We start from the raw sequence: 19,567 nt of genomic DNA on the forward strand, positions 1-19,567 counted from the left end.
TCGGTAGCATCTATACAATTCTGAGCATTGAAAAACTTGAGAGATTACCATTGACAATGTCAGAACGACCTGTCATTGAATGGATAATACATGGGATAATAAATATTCCGATAACAACTTTCCAGTTTCAATACTGCCAAAAATATATACAGGCAGGCCAGTATGAAAGGTTGGATAAAGGATACATTAAGTCCACATGGAACTTGCCCTATACACACACATGTGTCAGTAATAACGGACAGAGTGTATTTCTTAGTGGTAATAATTGTGAAAAATCACTAAGTGGCATACTTCTGTGTCAGGGTATTAGTTTGCATGGGGCCTGTGAAGGGACTTCAAATAACCTTTCATGTCACCAGTTAGGCACACCTGCAACACAAATAGAACCATTCTTTAGAAGACTTTAGAACGGGAGTTACATTCTAATTGTAGATCACAGATGTTGTGGCTTGCTGCCAGGAAAACCTTATCTTGTAAGTGTGACTTCCAGGGTCATGTGCTGTGAAAGAGTATTGTTCCCGAATGATGCTCCAGACAGGGAGGGAAGGTTATGGCCCAGTTTAAAAATCTCTTCTATTCGAATTGATACTTTAAGCAGAATGAAGACTGTGCTCCTACAGACGCCAACCCAGTTGACGTCATCAAAAGAAACGTACGATCTCCAAGTTGCAAGGACAACGGCAGAGATTCATTCAATGTTATCAACAAATTGCCCCCTACACTTCACAGAAATGCTGAACGAAATCTTAAATATTTCTGATACAAGTGGTATCGCAAGTGTATTTAAGACAGTTTTTTCAGGAGCTTTAACACCATTCAAAGCGATCCTGGGTATTTTTCCAAATTTCGTCCATTCCATCTTTGGCGGACTTCCACTCCTGTTGGGACTCGTAGCAGGCATTTTATTCTTGCTACTCTTGCTTCGTTATGGCAAGCCATGTCACAGACAAGACTCCAGCAACAATGGAAGAAACGATCCTAGCTATCCGCTACCGGGACCGCATAACTAAAGTCCTTGGCTTAGCCCGGCTACGAGATCTGAATATGACCTGGTTTCTTTCATTCAGACCCATCTGGCAGAATTGTGTTATGCCTGTATTAAGGTGCATGCTATGCGGCGAAGAATGCGTGTTGGACACCTGTCTTACACTACAATCAGAAGTACCATTGGATGCAGATACTTTGTTGGGTCCAGTAAAGGCTCATGCATTGTGCTGTCCCCAGCGGCTATCTATCCTGATGACGGCATTCGTGGAAACTTCACCACTACGATTGAAGGGTAGTGAAGTACAAGATGAGAGCAGCATCGACCAGGTACGACCTTCTGTAAGCAGTTCTGATCGAACCATCATTGAAAGCAATCATGCGCATGACTGCATGGTAGCGACATTTTCCAACCTAGTCGAACTTTCACCAGAAGCTGTAGACTGTTTTTTCGAGAGTCTGTCTGAAATGATGTTTTCACCGGAACAGAGAGAATGACTTTAAAAAAAATCTTTCACACGGCGTTCCCTGAACTCTGAATTTGGCCTTCAGTCTTTTAAAAACAAAGTGACTGTGAACTATTTTTTCTCTTCTCCCCTGAAAAGCGAAAACTTTTTCCCAATTCCAAAATATTTACCTTTTTGGCACTTATCTTCTGCTTAAAGTAAAACTATTCTTAGAGAACAGAGCTTCTATTCTTAGGAATTCTAGAGACATTACAATACCTCAACCTCTAGTTTATATGCAATTAATTGTGTTTATATGTGATGAGATGGTCTCGCAATTTTTTTTCTGTATCAAGAGCCATTTCATGTGTAATTTCGCAAATCATTCATGCAGATATATAATATGCATCTCCCTTTTGAATGATTATACTGCTTGAATGCATACAGTACCTATACTCATTTCGTGCATTTTGCATACGCCATTTTTCAAAACAAACAAAAATTATTTTTGGGGTGGTTCGGTATACACATGCACTGTTAGTTATGTTTACTATTGCTTAGTTTAGTAAATATGTACATAAAATCGTGGAGTGGGTGTAGTGTGTTTATCTAGGTAGCTATATTGATACTCCTATTTCTGACCCTTGTCCGGTTATTAATTCACTAATGTCCATACAGATTAGGTCATAGCGCATGCTGTCACATTAAGCAAGCACTATCCCTCCAGCCCCCTAGAAAGCACACCGAGTTCTCAAAACAAATCAAACCTCCAGCAGACCTGGGAAATCCCCCGCAGCTATTATTTTGATTTCGCTCGGGAACTCCTGCAAAGAATGTAAGAACGACCAGTCCTTATGACATTCTTGCTGACGTCTTATGTCCATCCTTACGTCAAACATGGCACCTTTCAGGTATAAATATACCGACGCTGCCCTAAGCTAAGACACGGTGGTGACGAGCTTGGAGCAGGGCTACTTGTCGGAGAGCCCAGCTGATGCAGAAAAGCCCACGGACGCTGCCCCTCCCTTTTGACGCGCTGAGAGAGACGCTGCCTTTTCTCCTGCCAAGAAATCCAGCCTCCGGCCTTCCCAGCCGCCCTCGCGGGTAACTGGGATATCGAGTCCTGAGACAGAGATACCAACCCTCCAGCCTTCTAAATCCCAGGTACTGAACTGACTAACCCCTTACAGAGAATTCTTGAGTCAGATCCTTGGCAAAACTATCTTAACTTAAACTGCTACTTATTTACTCCCGCCCAAGTATTAGGCTTAGGTCAGGTACACCGGGGTAGGCGTAGTTAGAAGCACCAGTTGAGAACGATTAGTCAATGTATATATGTATGTATATCTTTTATCCATTTTAGGTATCATATGGCTAAGAAACCATATAAATGCTTTTACAGTATTATTTTATAATTCTGTTTTTACTGTATACACTTTACTTAACTATAAGTATTGCAATAATAGCGATTCATTTCTCTTGTATGAGAAAAGAGACTGATCAATAAATAACATCTTTTTATTGAAACACGCCCATCTCTTATTTGTCTACAAACTGGTGAAACTAAGAATGCACGTACTGACTGAGTAAACTAGTTGTCTTTTGTTTTCACACGACTCTAGAGATATACTCTTGATTAGGGGAGAGCAAAGTTGTCATGTTCTATGGTTGTCAGAAACTAAATCCCTTCTTGTCTATCCAGGGAGGTTAAACTCCTCCTTGCCTATTCGAGAAAGTTTCTAGTGAACTCTGAGCTAGCTGGCACACATAACTTTAAGTCTAATATCGTCAGTAGAAGACCTAGTTAACCACAGTCCTACGTCTATACTATTGAAGATATTATTCCAATGCACAGAGCCTATTGGGAAAATAGGAACTACACTACAACACATTCACTACTACGGTTTTACTTTTGTATTTTTACCATTTAATAAACAATGCTTGTGGGTGACACTGGGGTTCATACTTGTGACTCTGTCCGGGCAAAATACCACCTTTTTCAGGGTACCTAACAAGCAACACACTGCATGCTATGGACACAACCCTTCCCGCAAGGGTGGGAGAATATGCCAAAAATGGCAGGCAGCGGGCGGCTGCTCCTGTTTTATAATCTCTTTAGTGGGAGGGGAGCGGGGGCTGTGTGATAACACTGGAGAAGAGAGGTGTACTTGTATTAATAGTCAGGGTGTGTTTGGAGCAGATGACAGGACCCTTTTCAGTACCATGCAAGACGTAGGCATACACACACTTTCTGGTTCCCATGGAGACGCCCAGAAGCTCAAGCTGCTACTTCCATTGAGCCAAGGCGGGAGAAAACGGAGACAAAAACTAGAAAAAGCCAATGCTTTGTACAGGGGATGTGGCATAACAGAGATGCCGACTTTGGACATGGGGAACTGGGTTCGAATCTTGGTGCAGCATCTTCTCGTGCCTACAAAAAGCAAGTTTTTATTTTTGGCATGGTGTATTTTACATCAAATTAACCTAAAAAATAATGTAAGCACATATTGTTTTTAGCTCCTTTATCAATGTTAATCTTGTGCGGTGCGATGACCAAACAAAACAATCCCTCTGCCAACCAAAATTCCACGACTAGGCTCAAATCCGCATAGACAGTTTCAGGCTGTGATACTCAGACGGGAGAAGGGGCCATCGCGCACAGTGTGAGGCAGAAGCATGCGATGGCCAACAAAAACAATCCCTTAATGAAATCGCCTTGGCTGAAACAAGCACCCAAAGGAGGGACATTAGTGAGCAATGGACAAATAGAAAGCCAGCATTTCGGAATGGCACAGAAGGAACCAATGGCAATACATGGTCATGCTTACAGCCCATAGATTGAATACAGCATTTCTTGCAGACAGCGCAAGCTCTGCCTAGGCTCGATCTAAAAATAGCTGTGGGTTAGGCAAACCATCCCACTATGAAAGAAAAAACATACGCCAAGATTAACTTCATTAGTATGAATGGAACATATGAAAACCTAACAAGCATTGCATGACATAATCGCAATATATTTATGCGAAAAAACATCATAAACATACTATATATGAACATAACAGAAAAGATGTGTGCCTTACTAAAACAGGCGACTTAACACCACCTGCCAAACTGCGACATCCGCTTTTTTAAAGGAATCCAGATGATAATGTTTCGTGAAGGTGTGGGCATTAGCCCATGTCACCGCCCTGCAGATGTCTGGCAACAATCCGCCTGAAAACAGGGCTGAAGTAGCAGCATCCTTTCTATTAGAATGTTCGGTCGCTTTTTCAGTCAATGGTCTTTCTGCTTTCAAATGAAAAAACGTGATAAGGCATGCCCTTTTCCCGGTGGATCAAACAAAATCAGGAATTGATTAGATTTCCTGAATATTTTGGTTATATCTAGGTAGAACTTGAGAAAGCTTCTGAGATCTAGAGAGTGTTAGGACCTCTCTGCTGTGGATGACGGTAAACTGACGAATGTTGGTAACACAATAGGTTCATTTAGATGAAACGAAGTTGACACTTTCTGAATGAACTTAAAGTTAGTTCATAATATCACCGTCAATGAATGAATCTCACTTATCCTCTGGCAGAAGTAAGTGTTAACAGGAAAATCCTTTCCATGAAACATATTTCATGTCTGCTTTATGAATTGGTTTGAAAGGACCTATCATGAGCTGAGACAAGACTGTGTTGAGCTGTTGCACCACAGGGAGAGAATTCACAGGAGGGTGAACTCTAAAAAAGGCCTCTCATGTACTCTTTAATTAGCCTGTTGGACCCTAACGAGAGCTCCCCGTTCGCCTCTGAAATCTGGAAAAAGCAGCCAGATGGACCTTTTTCGAGGAGTGTGCAAATACTGATTCCGCTAGATGCAGCTGATAAGGGAGTATCCGCTCTGGAGTAAAGAAAATGGATATAGATTACACAGCATGAATGAAAAAATGTTCAATTTTCTAGCATACATTTTACTTATGGTTTAAGCACACGAGACCTGTAGAGTTGACTTGCAATCTTCTGGCAAGTTTAGCGTCCCAAACTCATTGGCATGAGGAGCCAGGCTGATAAGCTGAGCGAAAGTATCTGTGGATGGACTACCTGACCCTTGTTCATGGAGAGAACATCCTCTGTCGGCTGGAATTTAATATATGGACACTCTGATACTAAAAGAAACTCTGTGAACCAGTACTGCCTTGGTCACACTAGAGCTATCAGAATGAGGAGGCACGGTTCCTGCTTAATTTTGCGGTTGCATACAAAGACAGTTTGGTAGCAACGGGATACAAGATGACATCATTATCAACATTGACTTGTATGTATGGACAGAAGTGAACTTTCTTCTAGAGAGAGAAGCTGTTTTTGTCTAGAGGCGGTGGATTCTCTCTGCCGTTGGAAAAGCCTTGTAAACGGTTGTATCAAGGATTGCCCACAGAAAGACTGCCAACCTGGATGGAGTTAGGGGTGATTTTTTCTCTGTTCAGCTTGGGGTCTAGAGTCCTGAATAGCCTCGGACAGGTACAAGTAGATTATATTGCCAAGGAAAATGTGTGAACCTTTATGAGCCAGTTGTCCAGTTATGGGAAAACTTGGTACCCGCTTCTCCTCAAGAAGGCCTTCACTGGTGTCATGCATTTCGTGGAGACCCTGTGAGCCGAGCGTAGCCCAAAAGGAAGCACTTTATATATTCATTTATTTATTCAAAGTTTTATATAGCGCAACAAGATCTTTGCAGATATCAGAGCGCTTTACAGAGACAGCGGTAGGGGCAACAGGAGGGTGATTAAATACACTATTGGGTACAATATAGTAGCATAATAGGATAGCAATCATGTACAGATATAATACCAGTAAATGACTAAGTAACTAATAAAACAAAAGCGGTGCAGCGTCTTTGATCCAGCAACAAAGGAGATCAAGTGAACTTAGGCCATAAGGATGGCTTTTACCTCTTTCTTAAAAATTACAGGGACAAGGGTAGGGGCAACAAGAAGGTGGTTAGACCAACTATTGGGTACAGTATAGTAGTCGGTAGTAAGTGAAATAGCATAATAGGATATCAGTCATGTACAAAATATAATACCAATAGACAATCAGGTAACCAGTACTACAGCAATGGTGCAAAAGTCTCTGTTCCAGCAACAATAGAGTTCAGGTGAACTTGGCCATAAGGATGGCTTTTACCTCTTTCTTAAAAAGTGCCGTGGAGGAGATAAGTCTGGTTTCAGGAGGGAGTGCATTCCAGATCCTGGGAGCCATTCCTGAGAAGGAGCGTTTGCATGTTTTTTCCTCCCGGAATCTACGTGGTTTCAGGAGTAGATTAGTTGTACTTCTATTGGATCTCGAGCCTCCTGATATAGTCAGCTTTTGAGTGAGGTAGTTAAGTGACTTGTGGTGTACGGCCGAGTGTGTCATAACGGCTATTTTCAGATGTATTCTGGCTTCAAAAGGCAGCCAGTTCAGGGATTTTAGGTCCAGGGATATATGCGAATGTTTCCTTGAACCAGTGAGGAGTCTCGCGGCAGCGTTCAAGGAGGCTCTTAGGGGTGCGGTTGTTGAAAGGGGGAGTCCGCTAGGGGCCACAATTCCGTAGTCTATGCGAGGGATGACTAGGGCTTGTACAGCAGTTTGGAAGTCCTTAGCTGGGAAGAAGGGTTTAAGTTTCCTCAAAGTGTTGATTTGGAAGTTAGCTCCTTTAGTTGCTTTGCTAATGTGCTGCTGCATGTTGAGATTCCACGATGGTGGGCTGGACATTGAGCGCAGTTAGATGATTGAGCCAGGTTTGGGTGATGGTAATTTTCGTGGGAGGTGAGATCAGAAGGAACTCAGTTTTCAGAGCATTTAGTTTGAGGTGATTATCGGCCAACCATGATTGGGTGTTTCTGAGTGTGGCGTTCAGAAGCTTGACGGGGATTGTAGCTTGAGGTAAAGTTGAGTGTCATCGGCGTACATATGGAAGCGTACATTAGATGCTTGAAGCAAGGTGGTGAGTGGTTCCATGACGAGGTTGAACAATGTGGGGGATAGGGAGGATCCTTGTGGGATGCCTAAAGTTACAGGCACAGGTGAGGACAGCACGTTGTTGATCTTGAACTTCTGAGACCGGTTATGTAGGAAGGAAGTGAACCATTTGAGAACAGTCCCGGATAAACCCATTCTGGTATTTAGCAGCTCCAGTAGGTTCTCATGTTTGACAGTATCAAATGCTGAGGAGAGGTCAAGAAGGATGAGGAGGCAGGAATCGTTGCGATCAAGGATTTGGAGGGCGTCATCAATTATGTGCGTCATAGCCGTTTCCGTGCTGTGTTTCGCTCGGAAGCCTGATTGATGAGGGTTGAGGAGGTCAAACTGATCAATGTGTTTTGTCAATTGGAGTTGTACGCATTTTTCCAGTAGTTTGGCCAAGGTGGGGATATTGGTGATAGGGCGATAATTGTTTAGGTCAGCCGGGTCAGCTGTAGGTTTCTTGAGTATAGGTGTGACTTGCCCCACCTTGAGGGAGTCTGGGATGAGTCCTTGTTGAAGGGAGCTGTTAATGATTTTGGTCCAGAGTGGGAGGAGCAGGGGGGTGAAGTCTTTCACAGCATTAGCAGGTAGGGGGTCTGTGAAGTGATTAGAGGGCTTCAAAGTGCCGAGCAGTTTGTGAATTGCTTCTTCAGTGTAGGTGTCGAATGTCGTCCATGATGCGTTGTTTTTAGGGTGAGTGGTAGTCATGCTGATGGGGCTGGAGTATCGGCTTACATCATTGAGGAGATCACTTCTTATGTTGTCGGTCTTTAGCTTAAAGAAAGCAGAAAAGTCTTCACAGTGTGGAATATCGCTTGTTGTGCTGTTTGATTGTAAAGGTTGCATCTTGGTTTGAGTTTTGACTAGTTCGAACAGTTTTCTTGGTCGGTTCTTTGCTTGGTCCAGCTGGAGGCTAAAGAAGTCAGATTTCGAACGCTAGATTTTCCTAAAGTAGGCATTTCTCTTGTTCTTCAACGTTTTAAGGTGCAGTGCTGAGGGGTCAGATCTCCAGGTGCGCTCTGCCATTCGCATAGCACGTCTATCTTCATTGAGTCTGCCATCATACCAAGGGTTCGAATTCTTGGTGGAGACTCTCTTCAGTTGCAGGGGGGCAGCTTCATTGATTATTGAGTTCATAGAATCGAGGTAGAGGTCAGTCAGTGATTGAATATCAGGGGCGCCCGCAGGGGGAAGGAGGAGACTGCAAGTGTGGGAAGGCAGGGAGTTAGGGTTAAGATTCTTCATGTCCCTTTTCCAGATCTTGGATTTGGTGGGTTGAGCCGTGTTAGGTTTAACTTTTTCGTTGATGAAGAAAGTGATAATGTGGTGGTCTGACCAGTCACAGGGTTGGATCGACCCCAATTGGGTAGAGTCCTCTTTGGAGATGATGAGGTCGAGGATCGAGCCTTTGTCGTGCTGTTGCAGATTTGGGAGAGGTCAAGCGCATTGAGGAAAGTTTTGAGACTATTCACCACTGCGTCTTTCTGATCGTTCCAGTGGAGATTGAAGTCACCCAGGAAAATTTGAGTGATCTGCCGACCGGCATTGGATGAGATCGTGTCCATGAGTTGTTGGGTGAAGGTGAGGTTGTCCCCTGGCGGGTGGTAGATGACATGCAAGGAGCATACAGGCTTGCCCTCGCTGGAGATATCGAGGCAGAAGAGTTCACAGGAAGTGAGGGAGGAGGAGGTGACTATGGTAACAGAGAGGTTGCTCCTAAAAATGCATGCAATTCCACCGCCCGTCTTGCCGGTCCTATCGAGTCTAATGATGTGGTAGTTGGGGGGGGACTAGTATGTCCATTATAGGTGTAGAAGTTTCAGTTAGCCACGTTTCAGTCAGAATGGCTAGGTCGAGATCCATTGTTATGATGAGATCCGCGATGTCGGAGGAGTGTCTCGGGCCGATCTACAGTTGAGTAGGATGCATTTGAGTCTGGGGGTTAGAGGGTGGTCGAGTGATCTAGAGAGAGGGGGACTTTTCTGAGATTATTTGGAACGGAACTTCTGTTGCTTAGAGTGGGAGGCCTAAGGGGATTTGTGAGAATTGTGGGAATGGGGAGGTTTGTGGTGGTTGTGTGCTTTAAGGGACCAGGGCCAAATGAGTGAAGGAGGGTGCATAAGTCGTGGTCCGAAAGGGAGTTGAGGGCGCGACGGGGGCGGTGGGTGTGATTGCGAGCGGGGATAGAGGGCCAACGCGGGGAGTATGGCTTGAGAGGGTATGTGGGGAGGATGAGGGACTTGTTGGGTGAGGAGGCGGTGGTAGGTAGGGGTTGTCTGGTGAGTGTGATAAGAAGATCTCGGATGGTGTGGAGATCTTCTTTGACTTGTAAGAGGGTGGATATAATCATGTCCAGAGGTGGATTGGGGATGGTGTAGGGGATGGGTGCCGTGGGCGAGTGGTTGATTAGGGAGCTGGAGAGGGAACTGGCTAGGGGGGGGGGATATGCTAGCGTTGGTGCAGGGCTCTGCGGTAATAGTGAGGGGGGTGCCATTCGATGGGTGAGAGAGATTGTGGGTGAGGGGTGTGGATGAGGAAGGGGGGAGGTTGGAGGCATAGGTGGGGGTGCGACGCAGGTGAGTTAAGGGATGGGGGAAGGCCGGAGATGGTGGGGGTGTGAAGAGGGTGGTGGGGGCTGAGAATGGGGGAGGAGCGAGGAGGAGGGGTTGAGGTAGAGGAGGTGGTGTGTTCTGCGAGTCCGGTTGGGAGAGTGGGGTAATGGGGAGTGAGAGTGGGAGGGGAGATATGGTGGGAGATGGACCTGCCGCGGGGCGGGGGAGATAAGTTCCGGGCGATGGAGGGTTCTGCGAGACTCATAGGAGGTGAGAGGTGGGGGGTAGGGAAGGTGGGGGTATGGAGGATGTATGAGGGGGAGTAATCTCCGCCATTGGATGAGGGGTGTGGAGAGGTTATATCAGGTGGGTGACTGACTACAGCGCTGGGGATGTATGAGGGGGAGTAGTCTTCGCACGTGGATGAGGGGTGTGGAGAGGTTGCATCGGGTGGGTGACTGACTACAGCGCTGGGTGGATGGGAGAGGTGTGTGTCGCTCAGCTGTTGAGATAGGTTAGGCAAGTTAGATTAAAGATTGGAAGTGGAAGTGGAGGGGGTTGTGAAGCTTGAGAAGTTAGGAAAGGAGGTCCGCCGGTTGGAGAGGAGCTCTAGGAAGGTGGGGAACAGGTTGTCGAGTAGGTCCAGGTTCCTATCAGTAGATTGGAATAGGATGGTCCCGTTGTTGTAGATGGTGATGGTGGCTCTGCCTGGGAAAACTTGAGATGGTGTGATAGAAAGTGTTAGGCCATGAACGGATTTTTTGGTGGTGGAGATAGTGAGAATGGAGAGGAGCGCTTTCCTCCACTGTGCTCTACGGAGAGTGTAGAGAATGATATCGGTGCTCATGGCACCATTGATCAATGAAAAGTAGGTGTCCACAAACGGGGTTTCAGGGTGGGCCTTCAGGAAGTTGTGTTTGAAGCGTTTGGCGTTTTTTTTGGATAACTCAGGTGGGTAGTTAATTTTGTATGTGTGCTTGCCCATGCGTTCCATGATAGATGAGGAGTAGGTAGAAGAGGAGGGGGTGTGCGTGGTTGAGTGTGTGAGGTTACAGGGGTGTAAGCCTGAAAAGAAAAATTGAAGATAGTTTTGGGTGTGGGCAGTTGATGAGGCTGACTAGTCTAAGATGGCCACCAAAGTGGAGGACTAGTCAAAGATGGCCGCCAAAATAGCATATAGCGAGACAGGAGTAGTAGTCCTTTGTCTGTTGTAGATGTTATTTAGAGAGTTTAGTTTTCCTTTCTACTCTGGTAGTTGGTAATGGCACCCTGCCACTTCCAACCGTACAAATTTGTGCTACTTTACGTGTATGGGGATATGAAAGTAAGCATCTAGAGATCCACTGATGTAATGTAATCCTTTGTATTCAAGATTTGCAGAATCTCTTGTAAGGATAGCATTCGGAAAGGTTGTTTCTTGATGTATTTGTTTAGAGCCTCAAATCCACCACCTATCTCCATTTTCCTCGATTTCGTTTTGATGAGGAAGAAGCTGGAGTAGAATCCTATTTTGCAAGAACCCCATCTATTGCATGCTTGGTGAGAAGCAAACGAATCTCCTGCTTCAGCAGAGGCAGATGACGATGACATTTTCTGCGAGGTGGAAAATTAGGAGGTTTTTGAAAAAAAGCTAGGTGTGAAGGGTGTTGAATTACGTCAAACACACTTTTGACGGAAAAGATTTCCAAATTAGTGTTGAGGCGGGACTGAAGTGACTGGTGCTTGAGAAGCATCATTGGAGCATGGAGGTGTCCTGTGATTTTCCTCCAGTCAGAGGACATCCTCATGAGCGTGGTTGAGTGTACGATGACGCTGCTGCTGTTCTGTATGGCTGTTGAGATTAATATTGTGACCCGTACCCTTTTGAGAATATGGTTGGTACCTATTCTGTTGGTAAGGTGCTCTGGACATAAACTGCTGTGTACTTCTGTCTCTGCAAAATGGTTAGATACGTCACAGCTGCAATTTGCACTGAGATCGTGCAGTGTCCGTGCCTGATTTTAAGGATTACAAGGTGTCATTCAGATGCTTACTAAAAAGATCTTCACCATCAATTCGCATGTCAAGAATCTTTGCATGTAATTCTGGGAGGAACAAAGTGGTCTTTAGCCAACTTCGGCGAAGTAGGACAGTGGGCCCGCCATATGACAGAACGCTATGGAGTGGTTATCCATGGCAACATCAATAATTTCTGAGAAAGTTTCTCACCCTCAAGAAGACTCTCCCTTTTTTTATTCTCTCGGAGATCTACCAAAATTGCTCACACATCAGAACCTATCAGATAGTCATATCTCCCCAATATGTACAGCTCATTGGGTGCTCTAATAGATGTTGCCGCCATAGAAGAGAAGCGTCTGCCGATATTGTCCAATTGTCTACCTTCCTTAACTGGAGCGGCAGAATGAGGAGTGGAGAGGTTCTTTGAGCATCGTTGGGCTGCCTGCATAATGACGGATTCAGGGCGAGGCTGACCGATGAGGCATGTGGTGTGTTGTCTGGCACTTTATACTTCTTGTCCAATTTAGGGACGACAGCTGCCACTGAAGTTGGGGTCTTCATGAGCTTCAACTGCTCCTGCCATATACTTCACTATTGGGATAGATCATACGAAACGTTGAGCCGCATCCTTGAGGTCATAAAAGAAGCACTAAGTTTGTTTGACTGGGAGAGGTAAGTAGAAGATGGTAAAGACGAAGCAGATAATGGCACCATATAATCATCCCATTCTGGGTGATCACTTGCTGACCCAGAAGGAATCTCACCTTCTTCTGGTTGTGTCGCAGGGATTCTGCTCCTATACAGAACTGTGCATAGAGACTTGGAACCTCAGTGAATTAGGGTGTACCAAAGTTCACCTTAGTATTCAAAATCCCCATACCAGACTAGCAACCAGTGTCTCATTGGTTCTTCCATACCCCCAATGATTAGACAACCCAGAACATGGACTTAGAACACCTCCGGTAACGTGGAACACATGAACACTCTTTCGTTATACAATCATACCAGCCCAAAACGTGGAGTAAATGAAGATACGTGCAAGTTTGAAATATTTATTTCTAATGCCGTGTTCTCAAGCGCAGTATCTTAGCTAATTCAAGCAAACATATTATGAGCAACAAGGTTATCAGCATAGTTACTATTCCATAAAATACAAAGGGAGAAAGCATGTTAAAATGCTAAAGGGAAGAAGGCTAAATTGCACCTCAGTCTTATCCTCCCTTGCTAGTATATTATATTATATCTACAGACGGTCTCTGTGGGTTTAAAAGGGCGGCCCAATACCTCTGGTCCTAGTAGAAAGGGATCACATCATTTTCTACACCAGCTCTCTGCATGCTAATGTTCTCCAAACTGTGTGTGCATGCTCTGCGCAGTGCATTATTAAACGCGCCAAAATCTGAGGTGGCCACAGCTGCATATGTGTTATGTCTAGGACGTGCGCTGATCAGACCGAACAACAACCACTGTATTGAAATAACCTTGAAGGCCTCGGCACTCACTGTTCAGACATAGCTTACCAAGCAGGGCTGATACTATAGGAAAATATATTATTCTTGTGTGAAGCAAAATATTCTGCTAGACTCTAAACATTTATAATATTGTGTGCCGTGTGCAAAAGCAGCAGAGAGGAAAAATGGCATTTAAATTTCTAATAAACTCATGCTAACTTAACACAGTGTAAAGGCAAAGCCCATCTCCATGACAGTTGTTGATCCCCATTACTATCCACAAACTTATTTCATATTGTAATGGGAGCTATTGTTCTTCCTTAGTTATTCTGTATACAGACCACACCCCTACAGTGGGCTACCTGGTCAGGAAGGTTTCTGCCATTTTTAAAAGTGGCAGAATAGACGGTACTGGGTAGCCAAGGTGGCACACGCTCCGGATGTGGTCGCCTAGTTAGTAGTCCATTGCCTACCTGCACCCACATACCTAACACCCCATAATCTAGGATTTAAGGGGCACCCCCGGAACCTGTACCTCAGATCTGGTTTGACTTCCAACCAAGGTCAAAAAAGTGACCAGAGTCTGCGACTTCAGGACCTGCACAAAATAAAGGCATGAAATTCTGCACCCGATTAAACTACCCTGCAACTGCACTGCTGCCACTCGTTTGAGACCAAACATCGGTTTCCCCACACAGAGGGATGCCTTTGAGAGCCAAAGGCAACTCTAGAACTCCCTTGGACTAGTGGAACTAGTCCCCTGCAGTCCGCAGGTGAAACACGCTCCTGGAACCAAAGAATCAATGGTCATCGGGCCAGCCAAGGGACTGCCCAAAAGTAAATGGTCCAGTGCATTGTATGAAACATAGTCCTGACCTTCAGCAAGTTTCAGGTGTATGTTTTCCCCCCAGACTCCAGGACGTCGAAATGACTCCAAGCTCAGCTTGCCACTGCCAAGGCTTGTTGGTGGCCATTTGTTCTAGCTTTGTTCGACGCTGTGCCTTGAGGGAACACCACAGTGTCTTCAATTCAACCCCTCAGTGGCCCCATTGTTGACGTTTTGCATCCATTTCCTCACACGCACCGTCTGGGTGGTAAAACCAGCTCCCCCGCATCTCCCGCTTCAGTACCAGGAACAGCCAGGACAACTCTGCAACGGGGCCCTATGAGGCAGGTAAAATTCCACTGAGTGTTGTGGCCTGGTCTTTGGGCCCACATCACCAGAACCCCCAGTGGCTTCCACACAACACGGCCTGCAAGTGACCGATTGCCACTAGTACTTTTTTTCCATTGACCACAATGTTAAAGTTTTGCAGTAGTGAATTGCATCGATTTATTTTTCCTTCTAAAATCCATAACTCTGGTTATAATTGTCCGATTGCCTTTTTGGTGTTTAAATGTATATAACACTCTGCTTTATTTTTATAAATTGGTGTTGGAGTTCTTTCAAGTCATGTCAATTATTTATTGTTCATGTTAGTGCTCTCAAATGTGTTTCTCTTATAAAGCTTGACTGCTCTGTGGAACTCTACCAGAATTGAGCTAGGGTTTTATTAGTGTGAATCCAAAAGACCTATTTTAGGTTACAGTGAGAGTATTGCATGGTGAAGCCTAACCGGCCTAACTGCATAATACTCCACTTTCCAACGCAAAGATTATACAAATGATGTTGTGGGGCAACAAAGAATGGAAAAGGAAAGGTAAAGGTAACGGGGGAAGAGGGCGAGTAGTTGGAGATATTCTCTTCAGCTTGAGGACATGGTGGTTAACTTCTTGATACAAATCCGCATCTCCATGTGCGATAAAAATCATAGTAGCTTTACTGTGCTGATCACAATATATTTGGCTACTGAGTTCACTTCTATTTCCCACGGCAAGATCTCAAATACTTGGGAAGAGCATCTCTGTCTTTAGGGATAAATGTCATAGCAGCTTTGCCTTTGCTGATCACTGCAGTTTCAATAGTGGTCTCTGCTGTCTAGGAATGAACAAACACTGCAAGGAACTTTTCCAGCTTTGATGCTGAGAGGACAACCTGGAGACTGTGAAGGGTTTGGAAAGTGAGAGGGTACTTGCTGTGACTGTGCTCTATTGTTTAGGCAGACAGACCAGCATTGGGGATAGAGAGGGGAACCAGTAGTTAAACTGGTTTTTCAGGGGCATGTAATCCCCTTGGTAGCCATACCTTTGACTTGGGCTAGTGAGCTCTGCATGACGAAAGAGGGATTCTGCCGTCTTGAATGGAGGATTCTGGGATAGCAAGATGGCATATTTTGCAGTAAGCGGTCATCAGGAGGGAGGCAACCCAGTAGTCCATTGGCTATTGAAATGGTCCTACCCTGAGGGCATTTTCTGGGAGTAGAAAAAGGAAACCCTGGCACCCAGATATTGTTGGACTGGAAAAGAAAACTGAAGAAGGACTGCCCTACTGCAACATGGAGCCGGCAAAGACAAGCTGCACCAATGAAGGCTGCACAGGCTGAATCTGGTGTCTAGCAAAGGAGAAGGGACTGTGCCTGCTGTGTCCTGCTTGTGGAGAAGTCAGTCCCTGAGCCCAGTCAAAGCATGTGACCCCCAAAGGTCAGTTAGCTGACCTCCTGTTAGTAGCACAGGGCCATAACAGCTGAAGAAGCCTGCTGGGTCGAGTTGTAATCCCAGGTTTCAGAATCACCACTGTGCAGAACCAGGGACCAGGACTGGATCATCAAAAGTTGACCCAGTGTTTGCTGGACTATGGTGAGCAGTCAGAGTGCAGCTTGGTCGCCCAGAAGGCAATGTTCCACCAAAAGAAGGGAACTGCTGTCCAGGGTGACTAATAGCCCAGTTGCACTTGGACTTCTGCCAAGCTTGAGAGGACTTCCAGGGACAATGACTCCTGTGGCCAGCATCGCCTCACCAAGCCTATGGACTAAAAAGTAGTCAGAGGGAGACCCAGTCAACCGCAGCATCACTCCATAGAAGTCACGGAAGGAGCCCCAGATGCTGTAAGTGGACTGAACACTGCCTTTCGTTCTGAGGTAATGGTTTTTAAGGACCTCGCTGGTCCCCTTGACTGGCTCCCTGCCAGAGTTGGTCGCCCAAAGTAACGCTAAGTGACCATAATACAACTGCCAAAAGTTTTTCTTCAAAAAGTGTCAAATTTGGTTAATTTGCCAAAGCTTGTTCACTATTACGTAAAAGTGCATATTTACTCTACCTTAAAAAAACGGTATCTTCGGAAACCTCGGAAATATTTTTCATTTTGGCGTCTAAAAATAGATAAAATTCTGCCTTATTTTTATAAATTGTGGTCTGATTTTTTTTAAAACAAATTTTATTTGCCTAGTTTCACATATATTGCAGGGCTCTGCACTCCAGAGACCTCTGCACACCTCAAACATACATTGATAATTACTTTGACTTTTACAGATATTAGCGAACCACATTATAACAAATCCCCCCAACTCCCCCCTCCCCAGATTGCTCCCATGCCACATAAATGTGTACATCACGTAACATTACACCTGGGGATCCTGATCCCTCCGAGCCGTCCCGCCACCACCACCGAAGAAAGTGCATGTGAATTAGTCCGGCAAGCGTGCCTCTATGTCCTATGGCGGGTCCAATTCTAGATCCCGGTAGTCTGCCCACCGCTTCCATATCTTTAAGTATTTGCGGGGGCATACCCTGGCAAAGAAAACGGGTTGTTCTAGCCCCATACCAAAATTTTGCCCATTTTTCCATGCAGCCACCGATGGGGCCCTAGGTGCCTTCCAGACCCTGGCGATATCTCTTTTCGCTAATGTGAGGCCCAGTAGTAAGAGGTGGCGTTTGTAAATATAAATTGTTGTCTGATTTTTACTGTCACAGTTATTTCTTCTTTAATTGCTTTAGTACTATTTAAATACTTTACACTTGTTCATTTGTGTAAGCCCGATGGCTCAGAGCCATCAGCTGCCCAAGGTTAGGATAGAGGATTAACAAACAAAACCTACTGGTCCTAAGGGGGTTGGGTTGGTAAGTGTATTACACAGCGAGGTTGCACAACCACCACATATAATACACCCCATTTCCTCACAGTCACTAGTAACCATCTTTAACTTCCCTGGACTACAGTCAGCCATATCTTCAGCTTCACTCACTGTGAGTCATTTCTGAGGGAGTTTATATATTCTTTACATCTGGCCCGGAAGACATTTCAAACTGCCATATAAAGAGAAGAGATCGCTCTTCAACACCTGTTTAGCCTGTGGTCAGAGAACGGATGACCCACACAGGGCATTTATTGCCTTTATCTATCACAAAGGCTTTGTTGAGGGTCTCCCCATATCTATAATAGATCCAATGCTGGAGATTTATGGTTATTTCTCGAGGTGACGTGTAAATTGCAATTATTTCATAAAATGGTGTATATTGCTGTGAATCCAAAATGTGATTTTTTAGAACTGTTGTTATTTTACAAGGTGGTCTTTATGAATTGTATCTATTGAACAATATGGTGTGTAGGAATTACAGTTACTCCCAAAGGTGATGTGTACGAATTGTTGTTCCAGAAGGTAGTCTTTATAATTGTAGATGAATTGTAGGTATTTTAGAGGACGGTTTATTTCAATTACCCGAATTACAAATAATTCACAGGATGGTGTGTCTGAAGATTTGTAATTTAACCATGTTCATGTTAATCTTACCTCAGCTTGTAGAGTCCTTATGCTGAGAATGTGGAAATCGCAGGGAAGGAGGGAGGAGAGGGGCAGGAAAGCTTTCAGAGCCGGGGCACTCTCTTTTTCATTGGTTACAGGCATCACCATTGCCTCATGGTTCAGGTGCATGGAGGTCATATGACTGAGCAGAGAGGGATGACTGACAGAGCGTTTATTCTCAACCTAGAACACAGCCAAAAACACAATGTCAGAGCAACAAGCCATGTGCGTAGTTCTACAGTTGCATTTTTTATACAGAGGATTAGTAAAACATAGCATGCTTCCAGATAGCCACATAATAAAAGTGGCTCACCATAGACAACTACTAGGTACGCTATTATACAACTAAACCTTTTAATCACCACTAAAAGGAGCTAAAACTAGCCAGAGCACAATGGAAGCATTACCTCTTCGTTGCTGTTCTTGCTGATGGAAAAGACCAGTCCCCTAAATGCAGAGACTAGTTTGGAAAGAAAACTAGATGGATGGTGATGCTGGGATTACAGAGCAGGTAATGATAAGAGTTGGGAAATGGGTTGACAAAATTGAGTTAAACAGATGTCGCCAGAGGAATGGAGGGGGATGGAAAACGTACATGGAATGATGGAATGTGAGGGATGGTAGAAGGATGAAAAAAGTAACGATTATGAGATGAAAATGGAAAAACAGCCAAAGCAAAATTACATAAACACCCCATGATCTACTCCCATAAAGAAGCACAATACCATATTATGGAGGTTAAGACTCAGCCGGTGTCTTGCCCGAAAAATGCATACTTTTTAATGATCTAGGTAGTACATTTTGCAAATACACATTCACATTGTCAGAAGGTACACAATGTGCCAGAGCCAATACACTTCCACAGGATAAGAATGAACTAAAAGAATCACAATGGAAGATATAAATGGTATGGGCTTGAGTTTGCAATTAAAGTGCTTGAATCTATTTTTTTTATTTTTATTACATTTTTATTGAGCAGAGCTTTCAGAAAAGACATTCCATGTTAGCACAATTACATCAATCAATAAAAAAGAAAAGAAAACGGTGGCCCTAAACACCCAATAAAACCAATAAAAACTCATTAACATGTCCCATTTCATAGCTTATTAAGCAAAATTCAAGAAGTTTTTAAAACCTTGACATAGAATCTTAAACGAAACAGAATTACTCTTATCGTCCCTCCATTCAACATTCAACAAGATATTTGCAAATCCGAGAGAATTGGTTTAGTTGCCCCCACTCGCTTAGCATCAGTTTTTTCGAATTTCTTTGTACGAATCATTTTGTTTAACCATTTCTCAAACACAGCTTTTTCTTGCTATTTCAATGTTGGTTGCTCGTTCTTTAATGAAGTGCTTGAATCTATGAAGATAAAGAAAAAGTTACTTACCTGTGCTACAGTGTTGCACCATTGGCTTCTTTTAATAGATTGACAAGCTTGAATTATTCTCCGCATTTTCTTCTTCGAAC

General features: G+C 44.3%; 1 protein-coding gene across 2 annotated transcripts in view; it reads right to left on the reverse strand.

Annotated features, from left to right (window-relative positions):
• MAN2A2 (mannosidase alpha class 2A member 2) overlaps positions 1-19,567 on the reverse strand; it is a 709,606-nt gene that overhangs the window by 78,193 nt on the left and 611,846 nt on the right. For both annotated transcript variants that reach the window (XM_078683269.1, XM_078683268.1), the window contains one exon: positions 18,086-18,280. In XM_078683269.1, coding sequence (XP_078539395.1) covers positions 18,086-18,280 — 195 coding nt within the window. The remainder of the gene's footprint in view (positions 1-18,085; positions 18,281-19,567) is intronic.

Source organism: Lissotriton helveticus, chromosome 3_1, assembly GCF_964261635.1.
Source record: "Lissotriton helveticus chromosome 3_1, aLisHel1.1, whole genome shotgun sequence".
NCBI lineage: Eukaryota > Metazoa > Chordata > Amphibia > Caudata > Salamandridae > Lissotriton > Lissotriton helveticus.